The following is a 24,802-nucleotide window of genomic DNA, read 5'->3' on the forward strand; positions in this document are numbered from 1 at the left end:
AAGTTGGGTTGAGTATCAGAAATCCCAACCATCTGGGTTTCCTTTAAGCAGGGTAGGGGGCTGGTGGGGGTGGGTGTCTGCACTTTGGCCCAGTTCTTAGGAGTGCTTCTATTTCAGAAATTAGCCAGGAGACAGCTGTGAATCCTGTGGACATTGTCAGTACTCTGCAAGCCCTTCAGATGCTCAAGTACTGGAAAGGAAAACATCTAGTTCTAAAGAGACAGGTAAAGTTTTGGTCAGCTGCTGGCTCAGTGCTGAATGTCTCTTGAGGCTTAGCAGAGTAAATGGGGCTTTAACACCTGAAAGGTGTAGCCTTCACTCCTTTTTTAAGATTTTATTTATTTATGAGAGACATACAGGGGGCGGAGGGGAGGGGCAGAGAAAACAAGCGGAGGGAGAAGCAGGCTCCACGCAAGGAGCCCAATGTGGAACTTGATCCCGGGTCTCCAGGATCACACCCTGGGCCGAAGACAGTGCTAAACTGCTGAGCCACCCGGGATTCCCAACAGCCTTTACTCCTTAAAGGAGTTTGCCTACATGTACCTTTTACTGGGTCTCGTTCCCTTTTTCTTTTTTTTTTTTTTTTTTTGGTATGCTGTGCATCGATGCCTGTTAGGCTTATCTTCTATCTTATCAGAAGCTTTTAGTAAGCTGTCTCAAATTTGGATGGCACAAGTGAAGGAGCTCAGTTAAGCAGTTTTGTGTCACACAGTACTTCTGTCATTTATGGTTTTCTTAGATTGGAGCAAATTGCCCATCTGTTAAAGAGGAGTCCTCATTAACTCCAGAGCTTGTGGAAGTGCACATTTTAAAAATTTTATTTATTTTTTTAGAGATATTTCTTTAGGGCAAACAGGGGTCAGGGCAGGTAGTGAGAGAATCTTGCAGACTCCTTACTGAGCATTCAACCTAACTCAGGGCTTGGTCTTATGAGATATTAAGGTCACCACCTGAGCTGAAACCAAGAGTCAGGTGCCCAACCGACAGACCTGCCCAGGTGCCCCTTGTGGAGGTGTTTTAAATTCCTTTAACAAATGCCATCTCAACCAATGCCCAATTTCAACTTGTTTAAGTGGACTCATGTTTAAGGGAAGGTGAATAATGATTTTCACTTTCTGAGGAACACAGAGGAAATGGATTGTAGGGGAAAGCATTTTCTAAATCAAAAGAGAAGTTTTAATACCTGCTTCACACCTTAGTATATTATTAAACCTTTGATTCCTTCACTAACAAGCATTTTGGAATCCATATATAAAGGTATTTTCATTGAATGTGTATAGTCATTTATCCTGTTGTTCTCCCGCAGGACCTGATTGATGAGTGGATAGCCAAAGAGGCCAAAAGATCTAACTCCAATAAAACCATGGATCCAAGCTGTTTAAAATGGACCCCTCCCAAGGGCACTTAAAGTGACCTGTTACTCTGAGCCAGCGAACCCCAGCAGTAGGAATCCGTACCCTAGGGATCTGTCTGTCATTTCTGTTGCTCTTGTGATTGGCAAGTACAGTATCCTTTGGGAAGGCCATCCCCCTCAGGACTGTCCTGGCTCCGACCCTCGTGTACACTGCAGACGCTGGTTCTGAGGAACTGTTGTTTCGGCCTCAGTGAGGTTGCCTGGATGGGATCGCTGTTTAGACTTGAGTGCAGATCCCTCGTAGCACTGACCCAAGGTGTTCTGTTTGGTACTGTACCTGTCCAGTCACTGGTTCTCCTCATGTCCTCTAGCCCCATGAGGTTGTGTTGTGTCTTCTAAACTTTGTACTAGTGCTTCTTGCTGCCCGGATACCAGACTTCAAACCATGGTTGCCACCACCAGGACCTTTCCAATTGCTCCTTACATGCGGTTTTTTTGGAAGAGCAGGGAAGAGGTAACATTTCTGAGTGTGTGTACTAGGAGGGGTCCATTCCCTTTGGATTTTATCTCACTTGAAATTTTTTCTGCCATTTTTATTGAAAGGCCGGTTTTTGATCCGTGTCAAGCTGACAAGAGACCAATATTTTTTAAAACTCTCCCAAGGATTCGTCTTGGTAACTGCACATAACTTAATCAGAATGAAATGGAGAGAATTGACAGGTGGTGATTCTGTACTTTGATTTGAGTTCACCTGTGGGCATTGTGTGTCAGTGGAAGGAAACCAGTCCTCATTGCCTCACCAGAAAGTGCCCAGCCCTAAATGTTTTCCTCTCTTAAGCCCTTGCTCCTTTTTACATTGGCAGGGGCTAAACAGTGTCCGGTTCTCCCTTTCATGCTGCATGCTAACCAGTTCATCAGACTGCAGAAACCTACCTCCCCGCCCCCCACCGTACCTGCCGGTCTCATCTGGCACACCTGTACTTTGCATTGATTTTTTGCCTAAACCTCCTTGAAGAAGTAGGAAATGAGTGCACATGACTTCCAGATCTCCTCTAAGCCCATGACTCAGCAAGGCAGAGTGCCACCCCCTCCCAGTGTTTGCTTCTCTGACAGTGCCTCGCCCTCCCTCTTGAACTGAAGTGCTCCTGCCCTTCCAAGAACTCCTCCTCCATTTCCTTTTTGGGATTTGCCACCATTCCCCCTGTTCTCTGCTCTATTTTTGGTTTCAAGCAAAGGAAGAAATGCTCCCTCTAATTTCTCTCCAGCCCATTATAACCTGCTATCTTGGGGCAGCTTTTGATGTATGACATGCCACCCTTCCCAACTTGGTCTCCTCCAACACTGCTGTCTTCGTGTGGAGCCCTTCCCACAATCCCGACTCTGGTCATTTGTGCCTTTCTCTTGTCATCTCTGTACACTACTTATACTCACTGTGGGTTGGGGGGAGCTAATTTTAAGCATGTTCAGTGGCAGCTCCCTGCCAGTTTCAGTGTCACTGTTAAAGTTTATCCAAAAGCAACTTCACTGGGGGTTTTCTTAAGGGGTAAAGGTCTTTTACCGAAGCTAACCCTTCCCCACATGTGGTAGAATGTGCTGTTCTATATCTACTCCTCAATAAAGCATGTTCTCTGCTCAAGCCTGTTTCATTCAGGAGCTCTTCTTTGTGTCTGAAAAGGGTATAGCTGACCTGCTACTAATAGTGACTACACCTGGGGTTTACTTTCCTCAGCAGTGAGCTGGCTGTTAAGGGATGTGGTTTGTGGCTGTGGAGGTTTTTTTTTTTTTTTTTTTTTTCTGTGATGCAGGCTATCTATAGAGGGAGTGATTATTATGAACTTGTCTAGTTGGTAGGACGAATTCTGCCTCTCTTGGTTGTGACTAATAGATATGCATAACAATGACTAGTAAATATTCCTTACCTTTTTAAAACCTGTATGCCCAACATGGGGCTTAAAGTCACGACCCCAGGATCAAGAGTCACGTGCTCTTCCCACTGAGCTCAACCCCATGCCTCAGTGTTATTCATCCCTAACTTCATTTTCTTGTGATTTCAAGGGCAAAGGTACTGACTGTACACCAGACTTCAAGTGTCCTGATCTCTCAGCATTCCAGTCTCCTGGTTCCTATTATCCACCCCCAGGTTTTCGAAATGTGAGGGAACAGAATTTCTTTTAGATACATATATGACAGGGAGATTTAGGCATATATCATTCTAAGAGTGTAGAAAGGGTCTTTTTTTAGGCTCAAGCTTCTCTCCAACCCAGTCTCCACCCCAAGAAAGTGACATACGGGACTCTAATCTTACAAAGGAAAGCCTTTAGTTTATCCATTGGGATTAGGTTTTCAACCCTACTGGCTTATGGTGAGCAAAACCATCCGTGCATATACAATTTCCACCATACAGGAAAGTGTCAGCCTCCCTTTTCCTGCACTGGGTAAATGTTATAGGTTAATGCAACGGCTTTCAGATCCTTTCTGCTGGTATCTTTGCCCTTGAAATCACAAGAAAATGAAGTTAGGGATGAATAACCCTGAGGCATGGGGTTGAGCTCAGTGGGAAGAGCACGTGACTCTTGATCCTGGGGTCGTGACTTTAAGCCCCATGTTGGGCATACAGGTTTTAAAAAGGTAAGGAATATTTACTAGTCATTGTTATGCATATCTATTAGTCACAACCAAGAGAGGCAGAATTTGTCCTACCAACTAGACAAGTTCATAATAATCACTCCCTCTATAGATAGCCTGCATCAAGGAGTGCTGATTGCCACCCAGCATTCCTTACCAAAAAATTAAAGGAAGATTTCTCTGGTTTAAATCTCTTGCAGGCATGGGAACAGTTCACTTCCTTAGTAACTTTGTGTAAGACTGTCCCCTCTGACTGTCTGCATAAGAGTAACTCCACTGTTGGGCTCCTTCACACAGCAAGTCCATAATACCTCCTGGATCTGACTCCTGAAACCTAAGTAGAGCACCTACTCTTATATCCAGTGGAAGAAGGGAGCCCTGGCAGGTGCTAGTTGCTTACTATATGCTTGGCACTGCTGGCAGCCTTCCTACTATCTCCTCTCACCCTAGTGTCAGCCCATGCAGTAGTAATTTACTCTGGTTTTGCAGGACACTGGAGCGTAAGGTGATAGCAACAAAGAATTCATTTTGGTCTGTCCACTTTGAGAACTTCGGCCTCCCCTCTACCATTTGCTTTCTCTGTTTTTTTTTTTTTGTTTTTTTTTTTTTTGTTTGTTTTGTTTTTAGTTCATTAGTAATAATTCTTCATTCATTGAAGAATGAATGAATCATGAATTCATTCATTAGTAATAATGAATTCTCCTTGCCTTTTTAGATTTCCTTGCTTCAGCCATAGGCCTCCATGCTCCTGGTGGGTGCCATTGCAAGAAAAAGTGGTGGGAAATTTCCAGATGAAAGCAGGGATTTTAGTTGATCCTATTAGTAGCCATTGGGGGCCCAAGACTTGAACCAGGAAGCCCCAGCCCCAGATTCTGACGCTGCTGCCAATTTAGGAAAACTATTCAATAAGGACTGGCTCTTCCCTGGTGTCCCTCACCACACCTCTGTAAGGTGGACGTTCTTCTCTTGGCAAAGGTGGAGGCTCAGTGGTCTTGCAGCTGGATTATGGGAACCAAGCCCTGATTCTCAGATTCCAGATTCATTAATGCCATCTTGAGGCCTCTGATGCCTCTGCCTGTCCCTATTTCTCACAGGGGGGAATAGTGAGTCAAATCATTGGGTTTACCCTTTATTTAACAAGAGGATGCTTTTGACTTAATTTTGTTTTTTCCCTGCAGTTCTAGGCAGATTTCCTGCCTAGGGTTAGGAATGACCTCAGCGGAATTGATGTGAGGACAGTTGGTTTAGATCAGGGTTGGGGCTTCATGTCAAAGGCTGCTAGAAAAAGACCACAGCTTGCTTACAGCACACACTCTGGGATTACAGAACAGAAAGCATCTTAGAGGTCACTTCAAGGGTAGTTCTAAACCTGCCTTCGTCTGAAGAGCCAATTGATAAGCCAAATGGCCCTCCAGCAGCAGTTTGTGTGTAGTGCCAGGATCAAGCAGTGTATCTCAGCAGGGCTCCTTTACCTTTTTTTTTTTTTCCTCTTTAGAACTTTTGAGAAAAATCCTAGCATTGGATCTGTGATGCAAAAATGCACGTTTGTCTACAGTTCAGGAAATGGTGCTTTCGAATTCCATTCTCATACTGGGGTTAAGAAAACTTTGGTATAAGAAAGCTTCTGTGAGCAGTTGTGAACCTTGCCTTCACTCACTCTGAGACCCTCAGCTGGGATGTGAGTGTGCAGGCTCAAACCGACAGGTACCACTGAGTGAAGTGGAGTGACCAGCGAGGGATCAGGCCCAGCCCTTTGTGTCTCCACTTCCTCCCATGCTTCGCAGGTGCGTGTATGTACGAAATGCTGACCAGGGTTCTGTATGTTATTAAAGCAAAAACTCCTTTGCTTGCTAAATACGTGTGTGTGCTAGGAATTCTGGAAACTACCTTTTGCTATTGGTGAGGATCTTGAATTCTAGTACCAGATCCACATAGTTTGCCCTAGAACTTTCTGCTACAGACTTGCATGGCTGCCTCTTCCAGACTGTTTCCTGGGGTCAGTAGAATTGCCCACTCCCTTTGTGGCACCTTCTAAGAGAATGCCAGTGAATGTCACTGAGAAGGAAACAAAGGACTGCCCAGTGGTGACAAATATCTCTAGTGCTGGTTCGTCTCTTCTGTCTTGTGCAGTAGTTGTCCATGCAGGTCATACTGTCACCATTTGGGGGCTGGGGTGTTTGTGTCCAAGAGTGGAGAAAATAACCTGCTTCTTTGGCAACATTGGCCATGCCTCCTCCCAGCTCTCTAAGAACACCTTTATCTGTTACAAGTCCTATTCATTCCAAGAAGCTACTCTTTTCTTAACTGGGTATTTGTTTCTGGGAACAGCCTGTATTCCAATGATATTAGAAGTCTACACTCTTGTCACACACACACACACAAACCTAGGTCATCTCTAGAGCTGGCCACCAGCAATTTCTGCCATTTCTGGGTATGTGTTCTGCTCCTTCCAATAAGAATTTTTTCACTTCTTGAGTGGACCTTTTTACTTGTTTTGACTAATTGGATGTGTCAGATATGATATTCTGGCAGCTTCCACCTTGGCTGTCGAAAACCAGCTGAAGTGTTTCCACACCAGAAGCCTGAGCTAACGTAAACAGAACTGTGTAAGAGACCATGCATGCAAGGACCGAGAAGCTGTAGCCAGTAGCACCTGAATCCCAGACCTCTCCAGTGGAACACAGCTGAGTCCTGCCAACCAAGGGAATTGTGAGAAAGGCTTATAAGCCATTGTTTTTGGGATGGTTCAATACACTGCAATGGGTTAAGTGCAGGAAATGAGAGGACTAGAATTCAGTTTGGCTTGGAGGTCCCATCTACCCGTTGCCTGTGATTGTGAATCAGATGTGTTGGGCAGAGGGACACCACCCTGTATAACTCTAGGGGGTGTGATTCCTATTCCATCCAGTGGCACCCTGGGAGCCAGTTCAATCCCTGTTTGTTTGTATTGTCAGTCAAGGTGGGGCTGAGGCCCCTCCCTACCTGGCCTGGGAATATTCGCTACCTCCTTGCAGAAGACGATTGGGAAAGTGAAGGTTCTCCTATCAAGACGTGGCTCGTCACTTCTCTGCTCATCCATCAGGCTTCCCCTTTCCTCATTGGATTAAGGTCACACTGAGCCTCGCTTTCAAGGCTTTCCATAAGCTGACAGCCTACATAGCTTTCATCATTCTGACACCTAACTCAAAGTACAACTGGATTAGTCTTTATCCCTTTCCCCCTTTTTACTGGGAAATCTTCCACTTCAACAGTCCTCCCAAGCCCATTGAACGCAGTAGTATGGGCAAAAAGGATACTGTAGTCATATACTTGGAAGACAGTTAAAAAGTATCAGTATGTTTCTTAATATCGCAGCTTCTCAAAACCTCCCTTGGGGTTATCCTAGAAGAGGACACAGTAACATTCCCTAAAGTGAGTTGCTTTGGAAGGATCCTCCCTAGAGACTGGTTTGCTGGAGGCAGATATTTGGAAGTTTCTTTCCTAAGAGTCAAAATGGCCCCGCTAAAAAGTAATTCCTTATGAAGTCTTAATTCTGCCAGAGAATGGTCTGTATGATTACGGCATAGACCAAGTAAGGTAGGGAGGGGTTGGGTGTTTGAAGTGAAGGCACCTTGGCTCAAATCCTGGCTCTGCCATTCTCTGTGTAATTTAAAGCACGTGGCTTTTCATCTACGGAGTAAGGATAGTAATTGTGAATGGAAATTGTTCTTGCAGCATGCCTGATTTGTACAAAACACATGGGCCTTGAAGTGTCTGTAGGAGACATATTAATACATAGAATTTCTAATTGTGATCAGTGCCATGAAGGGACAAGGACAAGGTGTGTGAGTAGAACTAGAGGGATGTAGTTGATCTCAGTTATGGAGGAAACCCTGTTGGAGGAAGGGCCTTTATCCTGGACCTGAACAATGAGGAGATAGTCCAAGGAAGAGTGGAGGGATGGGGGCAGCGGTCAGACAGTGGAGAGCACTTAGGTATAGATCCCACTGTAAGCAAGCCCTTGGTGTGTTCAGGGGCCTGAGAGAAGAGCCAGGCTTGTGAAGAATGACCTGTGAGCACTGGGCCTTGGAGGCCTTAATGAGATTTAGGTTTATCCCAAGATAAACTCAGGTTTATCCCAAGAGCTGAACTGTGGTCAGCAGGGGATGGCAGGACCCAATTTCTCATTTTTAAAAATATTTGTGACTACACACAAACGGGGAGCAGCAGGCAGAGGAAGGAAGAAGAGAAGCAGATTCTCAGCTGAGCAGAGAGCCCAATGCTGGGCCCTATCCCAGCACAGGATCATGACCTGAGCCAAAGGCAGGTGCTTAATTGACTGAACCACCCAGATGTTCCACCCTCCCCCCCACAATTTCTTATTTCAAAAGGCCATGCTCCAGGTGGAAAGTGGATGGAGGTGGGTCTGGCAGTAAGATGGGAAGCAAGGAAGTCTCTCAGGGCTGCTTCCCTCCAGGCAAGAACAGACTGGTTTGTATTAACCATGGTAGTGGAGGGGGCAGGAATTTGAGATGGATTTTGGAGAAACCAAGAGCTAGGGGACATTTTAAATGTTGGGAGTGAGGAGTGGAGGATAACTCCCAGGTTTCTCATTCATAGAGCAGCAGGGCACACAGGCAGCATTTCTGGAGATGCTCACCACAGTGAGGACTGGCATTGGGGCAGTAGGTGAAGAGTTGAGCATTGGGACATGCTTAGTTTGAGAACTACAGGATGCGTATGCAATAAGTTTTAGCTGCTATTAATTTCAGGTACCTGCATTAAGTTTGGTTTCCTCATAGCTCTCTAGAGACAGACCTGGCGAGGACAGGAAGTGTGAGTCCTTTGTCAAAACATTCTCCTGGGATGCCTGGATGGCTCAGCGGTTTAGTGCCGCCTTCAGCCCAGGGCCTGATCCTGGAGTCCCAGGATCAAGTCCCACATCGGGCTCCCTGCATGGAGCCTGTTTCTCCCTCTGCTTCTCTCTCTCTCTCTCTCTCTCATGAATAAATAAATAAAATCTTAAAAAACAACAACAACAAAACTTTCCAAGGACCTCTGTGTGCCAAGTGCTAGTGCTGGCACTGGGATAAAGATAAGTCGGATGTGGTCCATGTACTCAAGAATTAGAACATCATACGTTAAGTGTTCTCATGGAAGAATGTGCAGGGTACTTTGGGAACGCAGGGGAGGGGGTGAATGGGTGGTTCCCAACTTGGAAAGGCTTTACAGAGACATTGATCTCTGAGTAAGAACTCCCTAGAATGGTATGTGCAGAAACCAGAAGCTTGAGGGAACATAGGTGGGTTTGAAAAGGACCAATAGAGCAAGGCATGGGCTTTGCACATCTCAGCTCCCTTGGATGGTGTTAGGTCTCCAAGGACAGATTTGTCTTCTACTTCTTCCATCTTCCTGGTCCCATCTGGGTTCCTGGCAAAGTGCTGGCACAGAGGGAAACTCACAACGTGTTTGGGGACTCCAGTTTCTCTTAAACGTCCCAAACTTCAAAAATAAAATCTTTAATCTTTGAGGATCCTTCAAGTTTGGTTATGACCGAACTGCCTCTTGGGCTCCCAGCACTGGTGGGTGGGGAGATGGGGGCTGGTGGGTGTGCACCAGGCACTGAAAATAAGGAGTTCGGGAGTGGATCTGATAAAGAGTGTGTTACCTGGGGGATCCTGCTGTGGTGTCTGGAAAGGGCGTGCACTGCCCCACTCCTATACAGCTCACTGAGAGTAAGGTAGGAGTAGGAACACTGGGGAGGCCTGAGGGCTCACAACAAACCGTCTCTCTTGTTCCTTCACACAGCCCTCCCTGCTTATTACCAGCCTTGCCCTCCACAATTTCATTCTGGCTGATGTGTCTCTCTCTAAGCATCCTAGGGTCCTCTGCGTCCTCCCCATTAACCACAGGAATAGCGCAGTGACAGTGGTCTCCCCATCAGACTGGGGACTCCCTGAGGGTAGGAAATGTTTCCTTCCTCTGGAGCTCTTCCCAGTGCTCAGAGCATGACCAACTGCCTATGTTCCAAAAGGAAAGCCTTTAGTTGAATAGCCACGTTATACACGAGAATTGATGAAGGATCTGGGACCCAGTTCTCCAGGTCAGAAGACCTAGGGATTTGGGGCATTGAGATGATGACTATGAGTAGGGAGAGGGTGTCTGCTTTCAGGCGGGAGACTGTCCTCCATACCTGTGTCCCAAGCCTGTTTTCCCACCTAAAGGTGGGAACCAGGGCTGTTGACTATTGCCCTTTGCAGTTCAGGAAAGGCCCGACTCTGGCCTGCGTTGCCAAATCACTGGGCAGAGTGTAGAGTCCAGGCCATTCCTGCTCTCTGCTCTGTACCAGAGAAGAAACTACTCGCTGTTTGTCCATTTATTGAGCCCCTACTAGGTCGCAGGACAGGAGACATAGAAGTGGGTGACACTTGGCCCTGCTTAGCAGTGAGATAGGGACTGAGCACTGAGGGAGGGCAGGGTCACTCCAGCTTGCAACTGCAACAGTGTATTTGTGCATCACTGCTGCTTAGGACTGAGGACAGGGAAGGAACCGCAGTGAGTTCAGTGAGGCTGGGTGGGACACACCATTATCGGGCACAGGAGACACATGGAGAAGAGGTTGGTGTGGCTGGCTGGCAGCTGTAACATCCAGGGCAGGAGCAGGGTTTAGTCCTCTGCAGAGTGTGTGGTGGGGGCTCTCACTCTGGCCCCTGGTCCTCATCCTCTCTGCCTGGGGAGAGTTCCGTACATGACAGTGGTTACAGGAACCTTGTCTGTGTCCTCCACCCTTGGAAGGCTTCCCTAGTCACTTCTCCCTGGGCCCTCCCTCCATCTCCCTAACTCAGGCTGTAGATATCTGAGGCAATCCATTACAAATTCATCTGCCGTATCTTCCAGTTCTCAATCTCAAGCGGCTCCAGGGCACGGATGAGCCAGCCTTCAGCTATTCTCTCTAAAAGGAGGTAAGTGGTAATCCAGTATTTGAAAGTCCAAAGGCCCTCCTAGAGATGCGGAAGGCTCTGTGGACTAGGTGATGGGAGACCCAGCTTTAGGCCCAGCTGCTCACTGTGTGACTTCGGGCAAGCTACTTTCCTTCCCTGAGAAGGGGATTCCTGCCCACAAACTGCATGGAGGGACATTCATTTCTATTTTGGTACTGGGGTGACTTCCTTGGCCCTTAAAATAGAACAGCACAGACATTGAGAATCTCGGGGGAGAAATAGAGAGCTTGCCATCTCTGTTCCCAAGAGCCTATATTGGAAGGAGCAGGTGTTCTATCAGGGAAGCTAGAAAGGCACCCCGCTAGAGGATGCATTCCAGGGGAAGGGGCCAGGCATCAGTGAGGGCAGACTGGAGCTCACTATCTCTGAGCCTCTCCCATGGTGGCTGCCTTGAGCTTCACCCCCGCCTGGTTCACTTACCTACCTTCAGGCCTATTCATCCATTTATTGAATGTACCCTTGGACCCACTGGGATTGTGGCCCCTGCCAGAAGGTGTTAGCTGATAACTGCTTAGGGTGTGACCCCTCCCAGAGTGATCCACACAATTGTTGAAGACAGGAAATATCTTAAGACTAAAGGCATGACTTTCTTACAATCACTCATCAGTGAGGGAATAAGGGGGATATTCCAGGGTCTGAAAAAACATACATCATTCTCTGTGGCTTCAGCTGGTCCGAGAGGGGGAGCAGAGTATGTTGGGGGTGGAGAGGGTGCAGCTTCAGGACTCTGGCAGTCTCAAATCTGGATCACCAAAGGGACCACCTCCCTGTGCCTCAACTGCTCTCTTCTACCGGACCTCTGCCTAATGGCTTGTGGGGAGCCTGCTCTGGCTGGCTGACTGCCTGGCCCCCACCATGGAAACTGGCAGCAAGGCATCTGGTCACTTTCTCATGAGGCCCTTGCAATCCACCAGAGGCTCTCACCTACCTTCCGGAGATGGCCCCACCCTGCCCAGGAGGCCCTGCTCCGTTCGCCTTTGCTGGTGCCCTGGTGGTGGAGCTAGAAGACACAGAAAAGAAAGAGGGCAGCAGAGTAAGGCCGTCCTGGGACCCAAGAAGGGCATGGCAGGGCCAGGACCAGAGTTGGGGCCTCATAAATGCAGTCCTTCCTCAAGCATCCTGGGAGCTGGCGGGAAAACCGTGGATTGGTTCATTCGTTGACTAATTCCTTCATTGAAGCCCACTTCTTTCTCCCTCATTCTCCCTCCCTTTGCCCTTCCTTGCACAGACACCCGGTGGGCACCTCTAATAGCAACTGCTTATGTTACAGGCACAGAGGAAGTGGCAGTCCTGCTACTGCCCGTGGGAGGGGTTCTGCTCTGGGGACACCAGCCACATGACCCTGCAGTGTAGTGCAGGACAGCATGCCAAGGACAGCATGGCACCCAGGCCGTGGGGACCAGCTCCGTCCGGGTAGAGCCCACAGTCGGGGAAGGAGAGGTGGGGCTTGGAGGATGTGGTGAGTCATCAGAGCATTGGACTTGATCCTCAGAGAGCACTGAGGGTGTGGTGGCTAAGGGTTGGTTGGTTTTCTTTTGGTTTTTTTCCCCCCTTTACAGCAAAGATTTTGAGTGGCGTACTGGCTGCTCAGATTTGCACTTTTCAGATCCTTCTAGGTGCAGTGTGGGGAATGGGATTGGTTCGTTTTTCCAATTCTAGGCTTTAGACCCAAAGTGATTTTGAACCTTTGGCAGAACTAGATTCATCCTGTCTCCTCCTTATCCCTGCAACTCCTCCCCCTGTATGCACAGACCCCCTTTCTAAGGAAACAATTGGGAAGCCTAGCGAGTGGTCAAACCATGCTGGCCTTACCTCCTCCAATGCCAGCCTGGGGTGCCCCTGGCCAGAGCATCTCCCCCACCTCCCTGACTTGTTAGTGGCCAGGCCAACTCAGCCCTCCCTAGGGAACGTGCTGGGGGAAGAAAGGTCTGGGCAACACTTACCTGTTCTTCTCTCTGGCTGGATAGGAGGTATTCCTGGGGGAAAGAGAAAGAAGGAATGAGGGCCACACTGCTTCCCTGGGGGCTTGGTGTAAGGCAGGAAGGGCTCCTGGATCTTTGGGGTTCGATGCCTTTGGTGGGTAGTCAGTGGAATTCCAGTCACTTCCCACTGACCTCGTATGCCTGGGCCATTTGGCTGCTCCAAGCAGGAGACAGTGGGAGAACCGGGAAGTGCAGAGACTTCGGAGTCACTGGTACCTGGCCGCTGTTGGGCATCCTTGGAAGAGTATTTAACCTATCTAAATCTTAGTTTTCCCACTGGTGCTAACGGCGACATTGTTGTGAGATGTCACCACATGTCAGCATACTAGGTGCTCAGTATATCTCTCTCCTCTGTCCCCATCCCCTGCTCCTCACAGGGTGTTGGATTTGGAAGAGAATCCTGAAGCAGCCCAGTCCAGAACACATCGTGTGGAGGAGAAGACTAAGGCCAGAAGTATTTTGTCACCAGCCAGTTTTCTCTGCTTTTATGTGCATATTTTTTAATTACAAAAGCAGTCTTTGAGTACATGCCCACTGTAAAAGCAATCAAGTAATGAGAGGTTTATACAGTAAAAATTAAGGTCCCTTTCACTCTCTCTCCCTTACTTCCACTTCCCAGCCTAGATGTGGCCACTGTTGATGGTTTGATATTTATCCTAAAAATTTGCCTATGTATTTGCATGTATGTGTGCGTAAATATATTATTTTTTTATTGTTTTAAAGACTTATTTATTTTAGAGAGAGAGTACAAGCAAGGAAAGAGGCAGAGGGAGAGGCAGAGAGAGAATCTCAAGCAGACTCATCACTGAGTATGGAGCCCGACTCAGGGCTCAGTCTCATGACCCTGAGATCATGACCTGAGCTGAAATCAAAGAGTTGGACGCTCAATCAACTGAGCCACCCAGGCGCCCCAAAGTATGAAGTGTAAAGAAAACCAATTGAACAAACAAGTAGGCTCCTAGCATGCATATCATTATGTAACTTGCTTCTTCCACTTACTTGGTATCTTGGCAATCTTTCCATATCTTTCCACAAATCTGTCTCATCCTTTTTAATGGGCACAAAAGCTATGGGTGTGCCTAATATATTTTGACTATTCACCTATTGATGGTTTGTTTTAAAGATTCATGTGTGAGGCACCTGGGTGGCTCAGTTGGTTTGGTGTCTGTCTTCAGCTCAGGCCATGATCTCAGATTCCTGAGATCGAGCCCCATGGTGGGCTCCTTGCTCAGCCAGGAGCCTGCTTCTCCCTCTCCCTCTGCTGCTGCTCCCTCTGCTTGTGTTCTCTCATACTTTCTGTCAAATAATAAAAATCTTTTAAAAAATATGTATTTTTTGAGAGAGAGAGTGTAGGGTAGGGAGAGGGAATCCCAACCAGACATGTATATGTATTATATAGATAATATATATATATATACACACATATGTTTTATATATATATATATATATATACAGTTTTCTCTTTTTCATTGTCAATGTTTTATGTATATATATATATATATACACACATATATACACAAACACACACACACACACACAACCACACATATATATATATACACATAAAACATTGACAATGAAAAAGTGAAAACTGTCCAGACTATTTGCTCCTTGTCCTCCTGGGACATGACTCCCACATGGAGAGAGCCCTAGAGAACACGGTTTCAATTTAATACTTTTCCCTGAGTCAAACAGAATCGACTGGAGCTTGGCTGGTGGCTGTGCACTCATCTAGACACTGATGTCCAGCTTCACCACCTGTCTCCAGAGTCATCCCTAGTGTCGACTAGGGATGCAAGGGCAGCAGCAGGGTGGGAGGCACTGCTCTCACCCTTAAGGTGACTGCACCCCGACGTGCCAGAGATTGTCCCAGGTTTATCACTATAGCCTGCCATAATGAACTCTCCAAAGCGGCAGGGTTTGCTGATCATTCATTTGGACACTATTGCATGGGCGACACCTACCGGCCCCTGGGGGCCTGGGCTTGAAGCCTGGCCTCTGCTTGGTGTCTCCGAATCCACTCAGAATCACTCCCTGCTGGGCAGCACCCACCTTTGTCACTCACCTCCCACCCGCTTCCCCATCAGCCCAAAGAACTGGCTTGCTTTGCCCCTCTTCACCTCCTGGAGCTGGAGCTGGAGCTGAATGCCCGGGATGCCACCGTCCTGGAGAAGCAGAGAGTTCATCGTTAGAGCCGGGGGAAGGGGAGGCTAGGGCTGGAGATGGACAGGGAGGGCCACCTGATCGACAGCAGTGTCACGCCACTTGCTCTGTGCTGGCACCTGGTTCTGGTGCATTCTTGACACAATACTGCGCCTAGGCACAATAATTCATAGTTAACATTCCACCTACTACATCCCTAGCACCAGTCTCAGCACTTTCATGTATTAACTCATTTAATCCTCACTGAAACCACGCCAAGTAAGAACTGGTATGGTCACCATTTTACAGATGAAAACACTGAGGCACAGAGACATTGGTTTGGATGAGCTCACCAGCTAGGATGTGAGACGGAGCCAGATTTGAGTCCCAGTCATCTGGCTCAAAGGCTCAAACAGTGCAGTCAAAATCTCACTTACTCTTCGAAGCCACTGTATGACATAGTGAGTATGATTTATCCCCACTCTACAGATGGGGAAACTGAGACGTAAGTGATGTGTCCAAGGTCACACAGGAAGTGGTGGAGGCAGAGTCTGAACTCAAGGAGTCTGACTCCAGAGCATGGGTTCTGCACCATCTTAGAAAATGTCTCCAACATAGACAGGTAGGGGCAGCTGATGAACTCATGATGGGTACCCCGTAGGCAGGGTGGCGTCCCTGGTACCCCCACTCTCACTGCTGCTATCTTCTCTTCCCCCCCATACTCTCCACATTGTCCCAGATTTACCCTAGCCCACAGCCTGGGCCTCCCACAGGGAATAGGGTATGGGGCCTGGGATGGAGGCCACTCGTCTGGGCAGAGACATTTTCATCCTTGAGCTGATGGGGTGAAAGTTCTGGGCCAAGGGCTCTGAATTGAAGTTCTCATTCTTTCCTTTGTGATGTTGGCCAAAAAGTCACCTCCATTTCTGGTCTTAAGCTGAGCCCCCAAAGATCTTGCTCAGCTATGCTGAGAGGGAGACATGCATGCTAATGGAGAGGATGACAGTGGGTGACAGTCATTAGACCATCCTCACATCTCTGTGTGCCCTGAACCTGCCACAAAGCCTAGAACACAGCCTGTGTAGGATACAGAATGCTGAAGAGGGGCCCCCCCTCTGACAGTCTGAGAAGAGGGGGAAGGACAGGGTCTCCTTTTCCAGGAAGGCTGAAGACAGACAGCTAGAGCCCTAGAGTATCCCAAACCACCTGCGAAGAGGATGGGACCTGAGCTTGGTTCAGGGGTGCATTCTTCAGTCCCCGCCTTCCCCAGGGGTGGCACTGGAGCACCTGAGACCCACAGGGACCTGGCTGGGGTGTAGTGGGAACCCCTTTGCCTCTCACGGCTGACCTGGTCTTGACATTCAGGACCAGGAGTGGGCTGTTCTCTGAGCCCTGGACTGATTCAGTCACTTCCACTCTGCAGCCCAGGATGTCAAGGGCTGGGGCAACTTGTTTTGGGCAGGAGTCGCCGAGCCTGGCCAGGAACTGGGAAAGTCTCTTTGGAGATTTGGACTCCTTTCTGAAAAGCTCATGAAAACCACGTTGCCTGGGTAAAAGGCAGCCTTCAAATGCAAGCTGGAGAGGATAACTACTTATGAGTTAAATAAGACTTAAGCTTCTCTCCCCACCTCCCTGGGTTTCTGAATGCTGGTTCCATTTCCTTCAGGAAAGATTCTTCCCCTACCTGAAGGCTTCCTTATGCATTTAACCCAAATCCCTAGCTCAGGGATAACTGCAGGTGAGGGAGCCCTTAGAGCTGGCAAGGTGATCAGGTCATCCTGTCACCGTCTCGTTCCTTCCTTCCATTGCCTCACTTGTGTGAATGTTTCCTCTACTCCCACTCTCATGTCTTGGCAAACAGAAGAGGCATGAGACCCAGCTGCAGGGGGATGTGCTCACAGGTGGAAAGCCCAGCAGCACAAGGTGAAGTGGATGATGTAGAGAGCTCCCTGTCACACCACTCAGCTTCCCTGGGCCAGCTCCTACGGTGATTGACTCGGACTCTGCAAAGCATGTTGAAGCTTGAGAATGGGGCACCTGGGTGGCTCAGTGGTTGAGCGTCTGCCTTTGGCTCAGGTCATGATCCTGGGGTCCTGGGATCGAGTCCTGCATCAGGTTCCCTGCGAGGAGCCTACTTCTCCTTCTGACTATGTCTCTGTCTCTCTCTGTGTGCCTCTCATGAATAAATAAATAAAATCTTAAAAAAAAAACTTGAGAAGACCCTTGGGGATCTACTTCCCTCTCCTCCCATTTCACAGGTGTGGAAACTCATGGCCAGAGAGCATCAGCGACCTTCCCAAGGTCACACAGAGCCTGCAGAGAAGCTAGGACTTGAACCCAGGTGGGTCCTGCTGTGTTCTCTACTACACACATTTCCACATTCAGACAGAGCAGGAAGGAAACTCACCACAAATGGCAGGAAAATCTTTCCTGAATCTTTCCTGAATCTTTCGATGGCTCTTGCAGTGGCCCCAGGGTCCTAACCATCCCAGGACTGGGAAAGCCAGGCTCAGGTTCGCCCCATCTGCCCTCCTGAAAGCCCCCACTGAGCACTGATCCTATTTGGTCTGTTGGCCTCACTCCTCTGTCTGCTTGGGAGCAGCCCAAGTTCAGGATCTTTGTCTTCAGACGGGTGCAACACAAGCCGTGTGCCGAATTTCGGGATTTCTCTCCAGTGACAGCATTCAGGTCAGTTTAGTAGAAGACAGTGGCAATCAAACAGTACTTACCAGGAAATAAGAGTTTCTACACGTGAAATGAAAGAGTGATCCTGCCCCAAGTTGACCCCCTTGAAAGGAAATTCTGGAAAATGTCCTGTGATGCATAGACAGACACACCGAATCTGACCTTGGGCAAACGTGCAGTCGTGCTCTTGAAGCTGCATAACCTTGTACACACTGTTTGACCTTTCTGTGCCTCAGTTTTCTTATCTGTGAAATGAGGATAGTAACGGTGCCTTCCCCACAAGGTTGATATGAGGTTAAACTGGTTAATACTTAGGAAGCCTTTCAAACAGTGCCAGGAACATAGGATGTGTGAAATAAAACACAAACACTCAGATACATCCTCACACACCACTGCTGCCATGTACATGTGCCCCTGCCAGGCCAGGCAACATGGCTAACGATGCGCAGCCGTGGAAGGCATCCACCCCGCCCCCTCCACAGCAGATCAGCCCCGAGGTACCTCCAGGGTCAAGGTTATCCAGGACCCTGCTTCAGCTCCCACTGCCAGGTCCTCGGCAGCTGTCCCAGTGCATGCAGACAGCCCCATCAGGAGAAGCAGGGGGACGCAGAGCAGCATAGCGAGTACGGCTCTGTCCTGGGACCTTCTGGAAGCCCCTCTTGGCCTGAAGATGCTGCCGCCAACAGGCCTGCGTCCTCTCTCTGGCTCCTTTAGTGTGTGTTTGGGGGCGTGTGTGAGGGGGGAAGCGCCACCTATTCTCTATCCTTCCAGCTACCCTGCTTTTCCTTGGGCTTATCTGGCCCCTGGGGCCACTTCCTGTGACTCCCGTCCCTCCTTCTCTGGCTGGCTGGAAAGGCCGATGATAGGAGGAGGGACCAGACCTCTTTCACTGCCACCCCTGCACTTGATCCCAGGGCTTAGCACTCTGATGCAACACTGGCCTCACCTTTGGCTGCATTCCCTTGGTGGCAGGTGCACAATGGGGCACTGTGTGGGGGCCTGGCTGGAAGCCCGAGGGGGCCTTGTCACCCTGGGCATGAGGCGGAGGACTGTGTGGCTCCTCCCTTCCTGGTGTTCTGCTCCCCTGTAAGAGAGGCCTCGGCTCCAGAACTCAATGTTCTACCACTTGTCTCCCCATCACAGCGCACCCCCTTCCTGAGGTTCCCCTCCATCGGGGGTTCCCATGTGCGTATAGAAATGGACATCTTGCCCTAAGAGAAGTAACATAGCACTTAAAGGAGTAAAGCTCCTCATAAGGAAGAACTGGGGTTTGCTAGAAAAATGGCCTCCTGCTCAAGTGTCATCAGCTCTAAATTACTTCCCACTGCTGTCAAAATGATCTTTCTAAAGCCCTAACCTGACATGTGTCTCCCTGTTTACAGCCTCCCAATGTCCTCCCATGGCCCGTGGCATAATGTTCGGGCTTTCTAGCATGGCTTTCAAGGCCCTTCTCTACTTAGTTCCTCCCTGTCTCCCATCCATCCATCCATCCATCCATCCATCCATTCATCCAACCATCCATCCCTCCATCCACCCATCCCTCCAACCATCCATCCATCCATCCACCCATCCATCCATCCATCCATCCATTTTTCTGTCCATCTGTCAGTGTGGAACAAGGACCCTGTGGTCAGAGACCTGAATTCCAACCCTAGCTGCACCACTAAATAGCTGTGTGACCTTGACACATCACTTAACCCCTCTAAACCTTAGAATCCTCATCTGTAAAATGAGATTACCAATATAACTTATTTCCAAAGTTGCTGTAGAATGAAATGAGACCATGTGGGGTGCCTGGGTGGCTCAGTCATTGAGGCATCTGCCTTTGGCTCAGGTCATGATCTCGGGGTCTTGGGATCAGAGCCCCACATCAGGCTCTGCTCAGTGGGGAGTCTACTTCTCCCTCTCCCTCTGTCTTCTCTTTCTCAAATAAATATTTAAATAAAATCTTTTTTAAAAAAGAAGAAATGAGGTTATGCATCCTTAGCACAGAGCAAGGAAGTAAATATTTCACACCATTAACTGTCATTACTGTTACTGTTACTGCCTGGGTGAGGCACGGAGTTACAGAGGATGAATAAGATGTCAACCCTGTGTTCCAACATCTCATAGTCCAGAAGAGACCTATGGTTGGCAGGAAAGCTATGTTCAGCTTCCTATGTGCTGGTTTAGAGAAGGACGTGCCCCCTCCCCATCTGCCCCAAAGCCATTCCCTGGTCCTAGACAAACTGCACCATCTGTTCCCAGACGAGACTGAGACTCCCTGCCCCACGCCTTGACCTTGGCTTGTTGCCTCCGCCTGCACCTCCTTTTCCACCTGGTGTATTCCCACCCATTCTTAAAGGGCCTGCTTCATGGTCACCTCCACAGTAGAGTTTTTCTGAGTCTATTCCTGACTCCAACAAGAATTGATTGGTCCTCTTCTTTGGCTTTCCCAGTATCTCCCGCTTACATCTCCTGTGGCTCTGCGCAGGGGTGGTGCAGGAGTGGCAACCCAGAGGGAGAATGGATGTGAAGTCCAGCCCTTGCTTTGTTCACTGAGCCTCACAGCCTGGTGTGAGGCCTTTGCTCCCCTGGAGGAAGGTCTGTGCTCCATTTCTCCCAGAGGGGACGGCTGGGCGAGGGCAGCCCTGCTGGTGGGCTGTGTTACGCCAAGAGCTATCTGAGAGTGCAGCTGTGATATAAATGTGCTTGGCCCACAGTGGGTCCTTAAGAAATGTGCTGTCACTCTGAGTCCAGGCCAGTGATAGCAGAGATGGATGAGGGCAGGTGTGGAGGTTTGGGGGCAGACACCCCAACATACCCCCTCCACTCCCCTCCAGCAATCTCTTTGGTGAATCCCAAACTGATGGCTTGAGAACTAAGGCATGTGCTAAAATGCAGATCCCCCAGCTCAGCCTGATTCTGGCTCCAGCAGCCCTGGGCTCTTGGTCTGTCCCAACACTCCAGATGACAGTCACTCAGCTTCCCACTGAACTTCCCCAAGTGTGTGGCCTTCCACTTTGGGTCTTCCACTGTTGTTGATGAGCTCTTCCTTACAGGGAAGAGTTTCGCTTTTCATCTCCTTCATTTACAGATGTAGTATCTGAGGCAGGTTGGGCTTGCTCTAGGTGACAGTAAGAACTGGTGGCAGACTAGCAGCCCTGACCCCCGTCAGCTGCTTCTCACCTCCCACCAGGGCCTCAGCCTCTAAGAGCAAGCAATACAGGGCTGGAGGCAGAGTGACAGCATGGGTCGCTGGGTGGGGGAGATGGCTTCCCATTTTGCAAGTCGAAACAGGGTGACTTTAGGACTTAAGAAGTATCCTCAAGCCTCAGTTTCTCCATCTGCAAATCGGAGCTGCTGCTCATTGGGTGGTGGTAAAGACTTGATGATTTCCCCAGTTTTAAAGAGCTCAGCACAGTGCCTGGAGCATCGTATGCCCTCAGTGAATCCTCACTTGTTTTCCGTGATCATTCGACCTCTGGAACCCTGGGCCTCCGTGGACTCCCGGCCCCGCCAGCGCAGAAGCCGCCCCGCGTGGGACAGGATGTGGCGGGTGCACAGCGGGCAGGAGGCAGGGGCCACCGGGCCGAGGAGAGGGCAGCGGGAAGCAGGGGAGAGAAAATCCCAAAGGTCCGGAAGGCCGAGAGCAAGGCAGGGCACCGGCTGGAAACCGCGGCTATTTGCAGCGCTGCCTTCGGGCTGCGGTCTCGGGGCTGGCGCTCGCTGCTCTGGGGCCGAGCCCGCCGCCCCGCCCGGTGCCCTCGGCCACCCCGCCACGGCCCCGGCCCGCGCGCCCCGCCTCGCCGCGTCCTCGCGGCTCCAGCGGCGGGAGGGCTGGGGCGCAAGCCGGGCGCGACCCCGGAGGGCTGCGTGGAGGCGGGTGCGAGTCGGGCGCGCGGGGCCGGGGCGGGCGCGGGTGGCGGGGTGGCCCGCGGGGCGAGTCGCGGCCGCGGCGAGGCTCCCGGGGCGCCGGGTGGGCGCGCAGCATTGCTACAGGCTGCGGTTTGGCGAAGACGGCGGAGCCGAGAAGAGAAAGGGCGCGGGAGGGAGGGAGGGAGGGAGGGAGGGAGGGAGGTTTTTTTAAAGCTGAGGGCGAACAGCGAGGAGGGAAACACGAGAGGGGGGCGGGAAGCGGGCAGGAAGCTGACGTTTTCCGAGCGCCCACTCGGTCCCCAGCAGTAGGAGGCTGGGCGCACCGAGTCGGCCGCTCCGGGAGGCCGAGCGCCGCGGTAAGGCCGCCCAGCGGGGGAGTGGCGGCGCGGGATTCGAACCTGGGGCCCTGGCGCCGCGCGCTCCCTCGCCTGGCCCGAGAACGCGGACGCCGGCCGGGCGGGGCGGGGGGCGGCCACCCGGTGGGGACACCTGTGCGGAGGGGGCGGCAGCCGGGCGGACGATCGGCTCCGGCACCCCGGGTGACGCCGCAGAGACCCTGCTTCAGACTTTCCCGCGCCCTTTCAGCGCCCCCGTGTGGAGCCCGGTCTCCCCTCCCAGGTCTCGGAGTTGGCGGATCCAAGCCTGGCAGGAGCTGGGCCAGGTCCCCACCGTCCGTCCTGTGCAGAGGGGGACAGGAGGTAAAGGAGGGGGCCGGCAGCCTGGCCCTCCCAAGGGAGCGCAGTGGACGACAGGGAGCGCGTGATTGGTGCAAGCTCTGAGAAGGTCACCCCCCCCCATCTTTGAGGTTACGCCCCTGCATTCATTGATTCTGGGCTTACTGAGCACCTGACAACATGAGAGTTGCCCCAGAGCAGGGGTGAAAGAACCAGACAAGCATTTATAACAATTTTATTTAATTTATTATTTTATTTTATTTTTAAAGATTTTATTTATTTATTCGAGAAACAGAGAGAGAGGCAGAGACAGGCAGAGGGAGAAGCAGGCTCCATGCAGGGAGCCAGACGCGGGACTCGATCCCAAGTCTCCAGGATCACACCCTGGGCTGAAGGCGGCGCTAAACCGCTGAGCCCCCCGGGCTGCCCCATTTATAACAATTTTAACCCAGCGTGGAAAGTGCCATGGAAGGGGCATTTGGGGGAGAAACCAAGATTCCTGGACCCCCTCTAATGACACTTACGGCCCAGGCTCATGTCCGACGCTTGTCCTAGACAGGACACTAGGTTTGGAAAGGTGGGTCTCCACATCCCGAGAGCACATGAAGCAAACAGAGCGGTTACCCTCTGTGTCCAGAAGTTGTGCGGGCAGGTATCTCTGGGTGGGGTCGTGGCAGGTATTTGCACCCCAGCCTGCCTGGTTTTTGACATCTAGCACCTCGGTTATGCCTGGACTATCTCGGGAAGGGTCTAAAGTTATCGCTCAGTTTCAGAAAGAAATTCTCAGAGTCCCGAGAATGATTCAGAGCAATCCCTGACCTCACCGTTATGGTCAGGCACCTCCCTGCCATGGAAGGCGCATCCTGGCCACGGGGCCCCTTCCTCCCTAGGTCCCTGGCACCTACTCACATTTTTTTTTTTTTTTTTTTTTTTTGCAGTTAGGCTCTGTAAGGAAAGAAAAATATACGTGGGAGGTATGTGTTCCCAAGAAGGATTTGAGTCAATAGTAGAAGCAAAAGCATAGCAAAGTGGTTAAGAAGGAGACTCTGCGTTCAAATTCTGACCCATCACTTACCATCTGTGTGACGTCACGTTATTTAATCTTTCTGAACTTCACTTAACCTTATCCCTAAGGTGGGGATTATGATATATTCACTTCAAAAGGTTGCTGAGCTGTTTAAATGAGATAATGCATAAAAGAACTTCATGTAGCACCTGGCACATTGTAAGCCTTTAATAAATGGTGGCAGTTATTATTGCCATTAATAATATAATGTAATGAAGCAATAACACTTGTCCATGTTTTATGGGAAAGCCCGGATTAAGGAAAGTCATTTAAGGCATTCCCTGATATTTGGCCATCAGATCGAGAATTTCATAAGGATGGGGACTGGGCTTCTCCCGCCTCACTGGGAGTTCCTTGTGGCCAGGTCTCTTGGACAAGGTTTGGTGTGCCAGATCTTAAAGGTAGGGTTCAGAAAATTTGGGTCTGAGAACCAAGGGAAGCATGGGAAACCCCCCTTGTTGGGGGATGTGGCTTCAGCCCCTGCCCCTGCCTCACTGTGGAGGGGGTTGGGCAGAGAGAAGTCTCTCTCCTGAGTGTCTGCTTCTCCCAGAGCCCTTTATGTGTATAAAGATACCCAGAGTCTGACCCCATTAGTGGGAGAGGAGAAGCTCATGATGTAAATCGGTCTTTTCTTCCTGGATCTTGGTTAGCGAGTGTGGGAGAAAAGTGAACAGCTAATTGAAAATATAATTATAATGCACTGTCCTTTGTCTACTGAGTGGAGCCTCCAAACCCCACTGTCTGCGGAACAGTTTGTTTCTCGAGTCGTTGAGGACTCTGGAGCCAGCCACCCGGAGACGGCACCCACTGGTTGGGTAACTTGGCTGGCTGGGGCTCGGCGGGAGGCTCAGGATTGAACCTCTGTCCCGCTTTCCCTGACCACTGTCTGGAACACCTGAGCTGACGGAGCTCAGAGAAGAATGCTGAGTTCAGTGAGATCCTGAGTAGGCTGCTGGGGAATCAGGGAAGGAAGAGATGAGGCCAGACTGGGGAGTGTGAATGTTACCCAGCAGACACTGGGGACTCATTGGAAGCTTTAGAGCAGAGGATTTATGTGGGATTTGGGGTTTTTTTTTTCCCTTCATGGGTTCCCAAAGCCTCCTCCCCTCAATGAGGTGATGAGAAGGAAGGGCTGGGAGTGAGGAGGAGCTGGAGGGGGAGGGGAGCCTCTTAGGAGGTAATTGTAATAGTCTAAGGAGGAGGGGGGTGGGGAGGTGGGGGTACGGGGTGTCCGCAGGTCTGAGCTCTGGATGGACATGGACGGACAGGGGAAGCACTGGGATGATGAAGAGGAAGAATAGGCTCTGGGAAGGTGGGGAGAGGCTGGTGGTAGTTTGGACAATCTGATAGTTTGAAGTGTCTCTAACTGTTCCAGGGATAGACCAGGAGGGGCTCAGAGGACAACGTCATAGAGCTTTCAGGAGGTCAGTGTACCA

General features: G+C 50.1%; 2 protein-coding genes and 1 long non-coding RNA gene across 8 annotated transcripts in view; 2 read left to right on the forward strand and 1 right to left on the reverse strand.

Annotated features, from left to right (window-relative positions):
• The window catches only part of KAT7 (lysine acetyltransferase 7), a 33,379-nt gene extending 30,389 nt beyond the window's left edge, over positions 1-2,990 (forward strand). For all 4 annotated transcript variants that reach the window (XM_025996286.2, XM_072747438.1, XM_072747441.1 and 1 more), the window contains 2 exons: positions 118-224; positions 1,307-2,990. In XM_025996286.2, the coding sequence (XP_025852071.2) occupies positions 118-224; positions 1,307-1,408 (209 nt within the window). In that variant the 3' untranslated portion in view covers positions 1,409-2,990. The remainder of the gene's footprint in view (positions 1-117; positions 225-1,306) is intronic.
• A 7,329-nt stretch (positions 2,991-10,319) lies between these two features.
• Positions 10,320-18,556, reverse strand: TAC4 (tachykinin precursor 4). Of its 3 annotated transcripts, none has more exons than XM_025995860.2 (5): positions 18,270-18,556; positions 15,007-15,106; positions 12,903-12,935; positions 11,888-11,959; positions 10,320-10,688 (listed from the first exon to the last, which is right to left on the reverse strand). In XM_025995860.2, exons 1-5 carry the CDS (start codon positions 18,384-18,386, stop codon positions 10,657-10,659), a joined length of 354 nt encoding a protein of 117 aa, XP_025851645.1. In that variant the 5' UTR covers positions 18,387-18,556; the 3' UTR covers positions 10,320-10,656. The 3 variants fall into 3 exon arrangements, with proteins under 3 accessions (XP_025851645.1, XP_025851644.1, XP_025851647.1); XM_025995859.2 differs by having other exon boundaries at positions 15,062-15,106; positions 18,270-18,503; XM_025995862.2 differs by lacking the exon at positions 10,320-10,688 and having other exon boundaries at positions 11,849-11,959; positions 15,062-15,106; positions 18,270-18,503.
• On the forward strand, positions 10,856-13,658 carry LOC112917849 (uncharacterized). Its single transcript, XR_003234563.2, has 2 exons — positions 10,856-12,418; positions 13,319-13,658. It is a non-coding gene; the product is annotated as an uncharacterized lncRNA (long non-coding RNA).
• Positions 18,557-24,802: the final 6,246 nt, after the last annotated feature.

This window comes from Vulpes vulpes, chromosome 2 (genome assembly GCF_048418805.1).
Source record: "Vulpes vulpes isolate BD-2025 chromosome 2, VulVul3, whole genome shotgun sequence".
NCBI lineage: Eukaryota > Metazoa > Chordata > Mammalia > Carnivora > Canidae > Vulpes > Vulpes vulpes.

Bases quoted from the DNA above. Each gene is read 5' to 3' on its own strand.
- TAC4 (XM_025995859.2), bottom strand. From the start codon at position 18,386: ATGCTGCTCTGCGTCCCCCTGCTTCTCCTGATGGGGCTGTCTGCATGC. The intron at 12,936-15,061 runs GTGAAGAGGGGC...TCTTTCCCCCAG, and splicing joins TCCAGCTCCAGCTCCAGGAG to GAATACCTCCTATCCAGCCA. The intron at 10,689-11,887 runs GTAGGTGAGAGC...AACTCTCCCCAG, and splicing joins GGTGGGGCCATCTCCGGAAG to GCAGAGAGGATGAGGACCAG.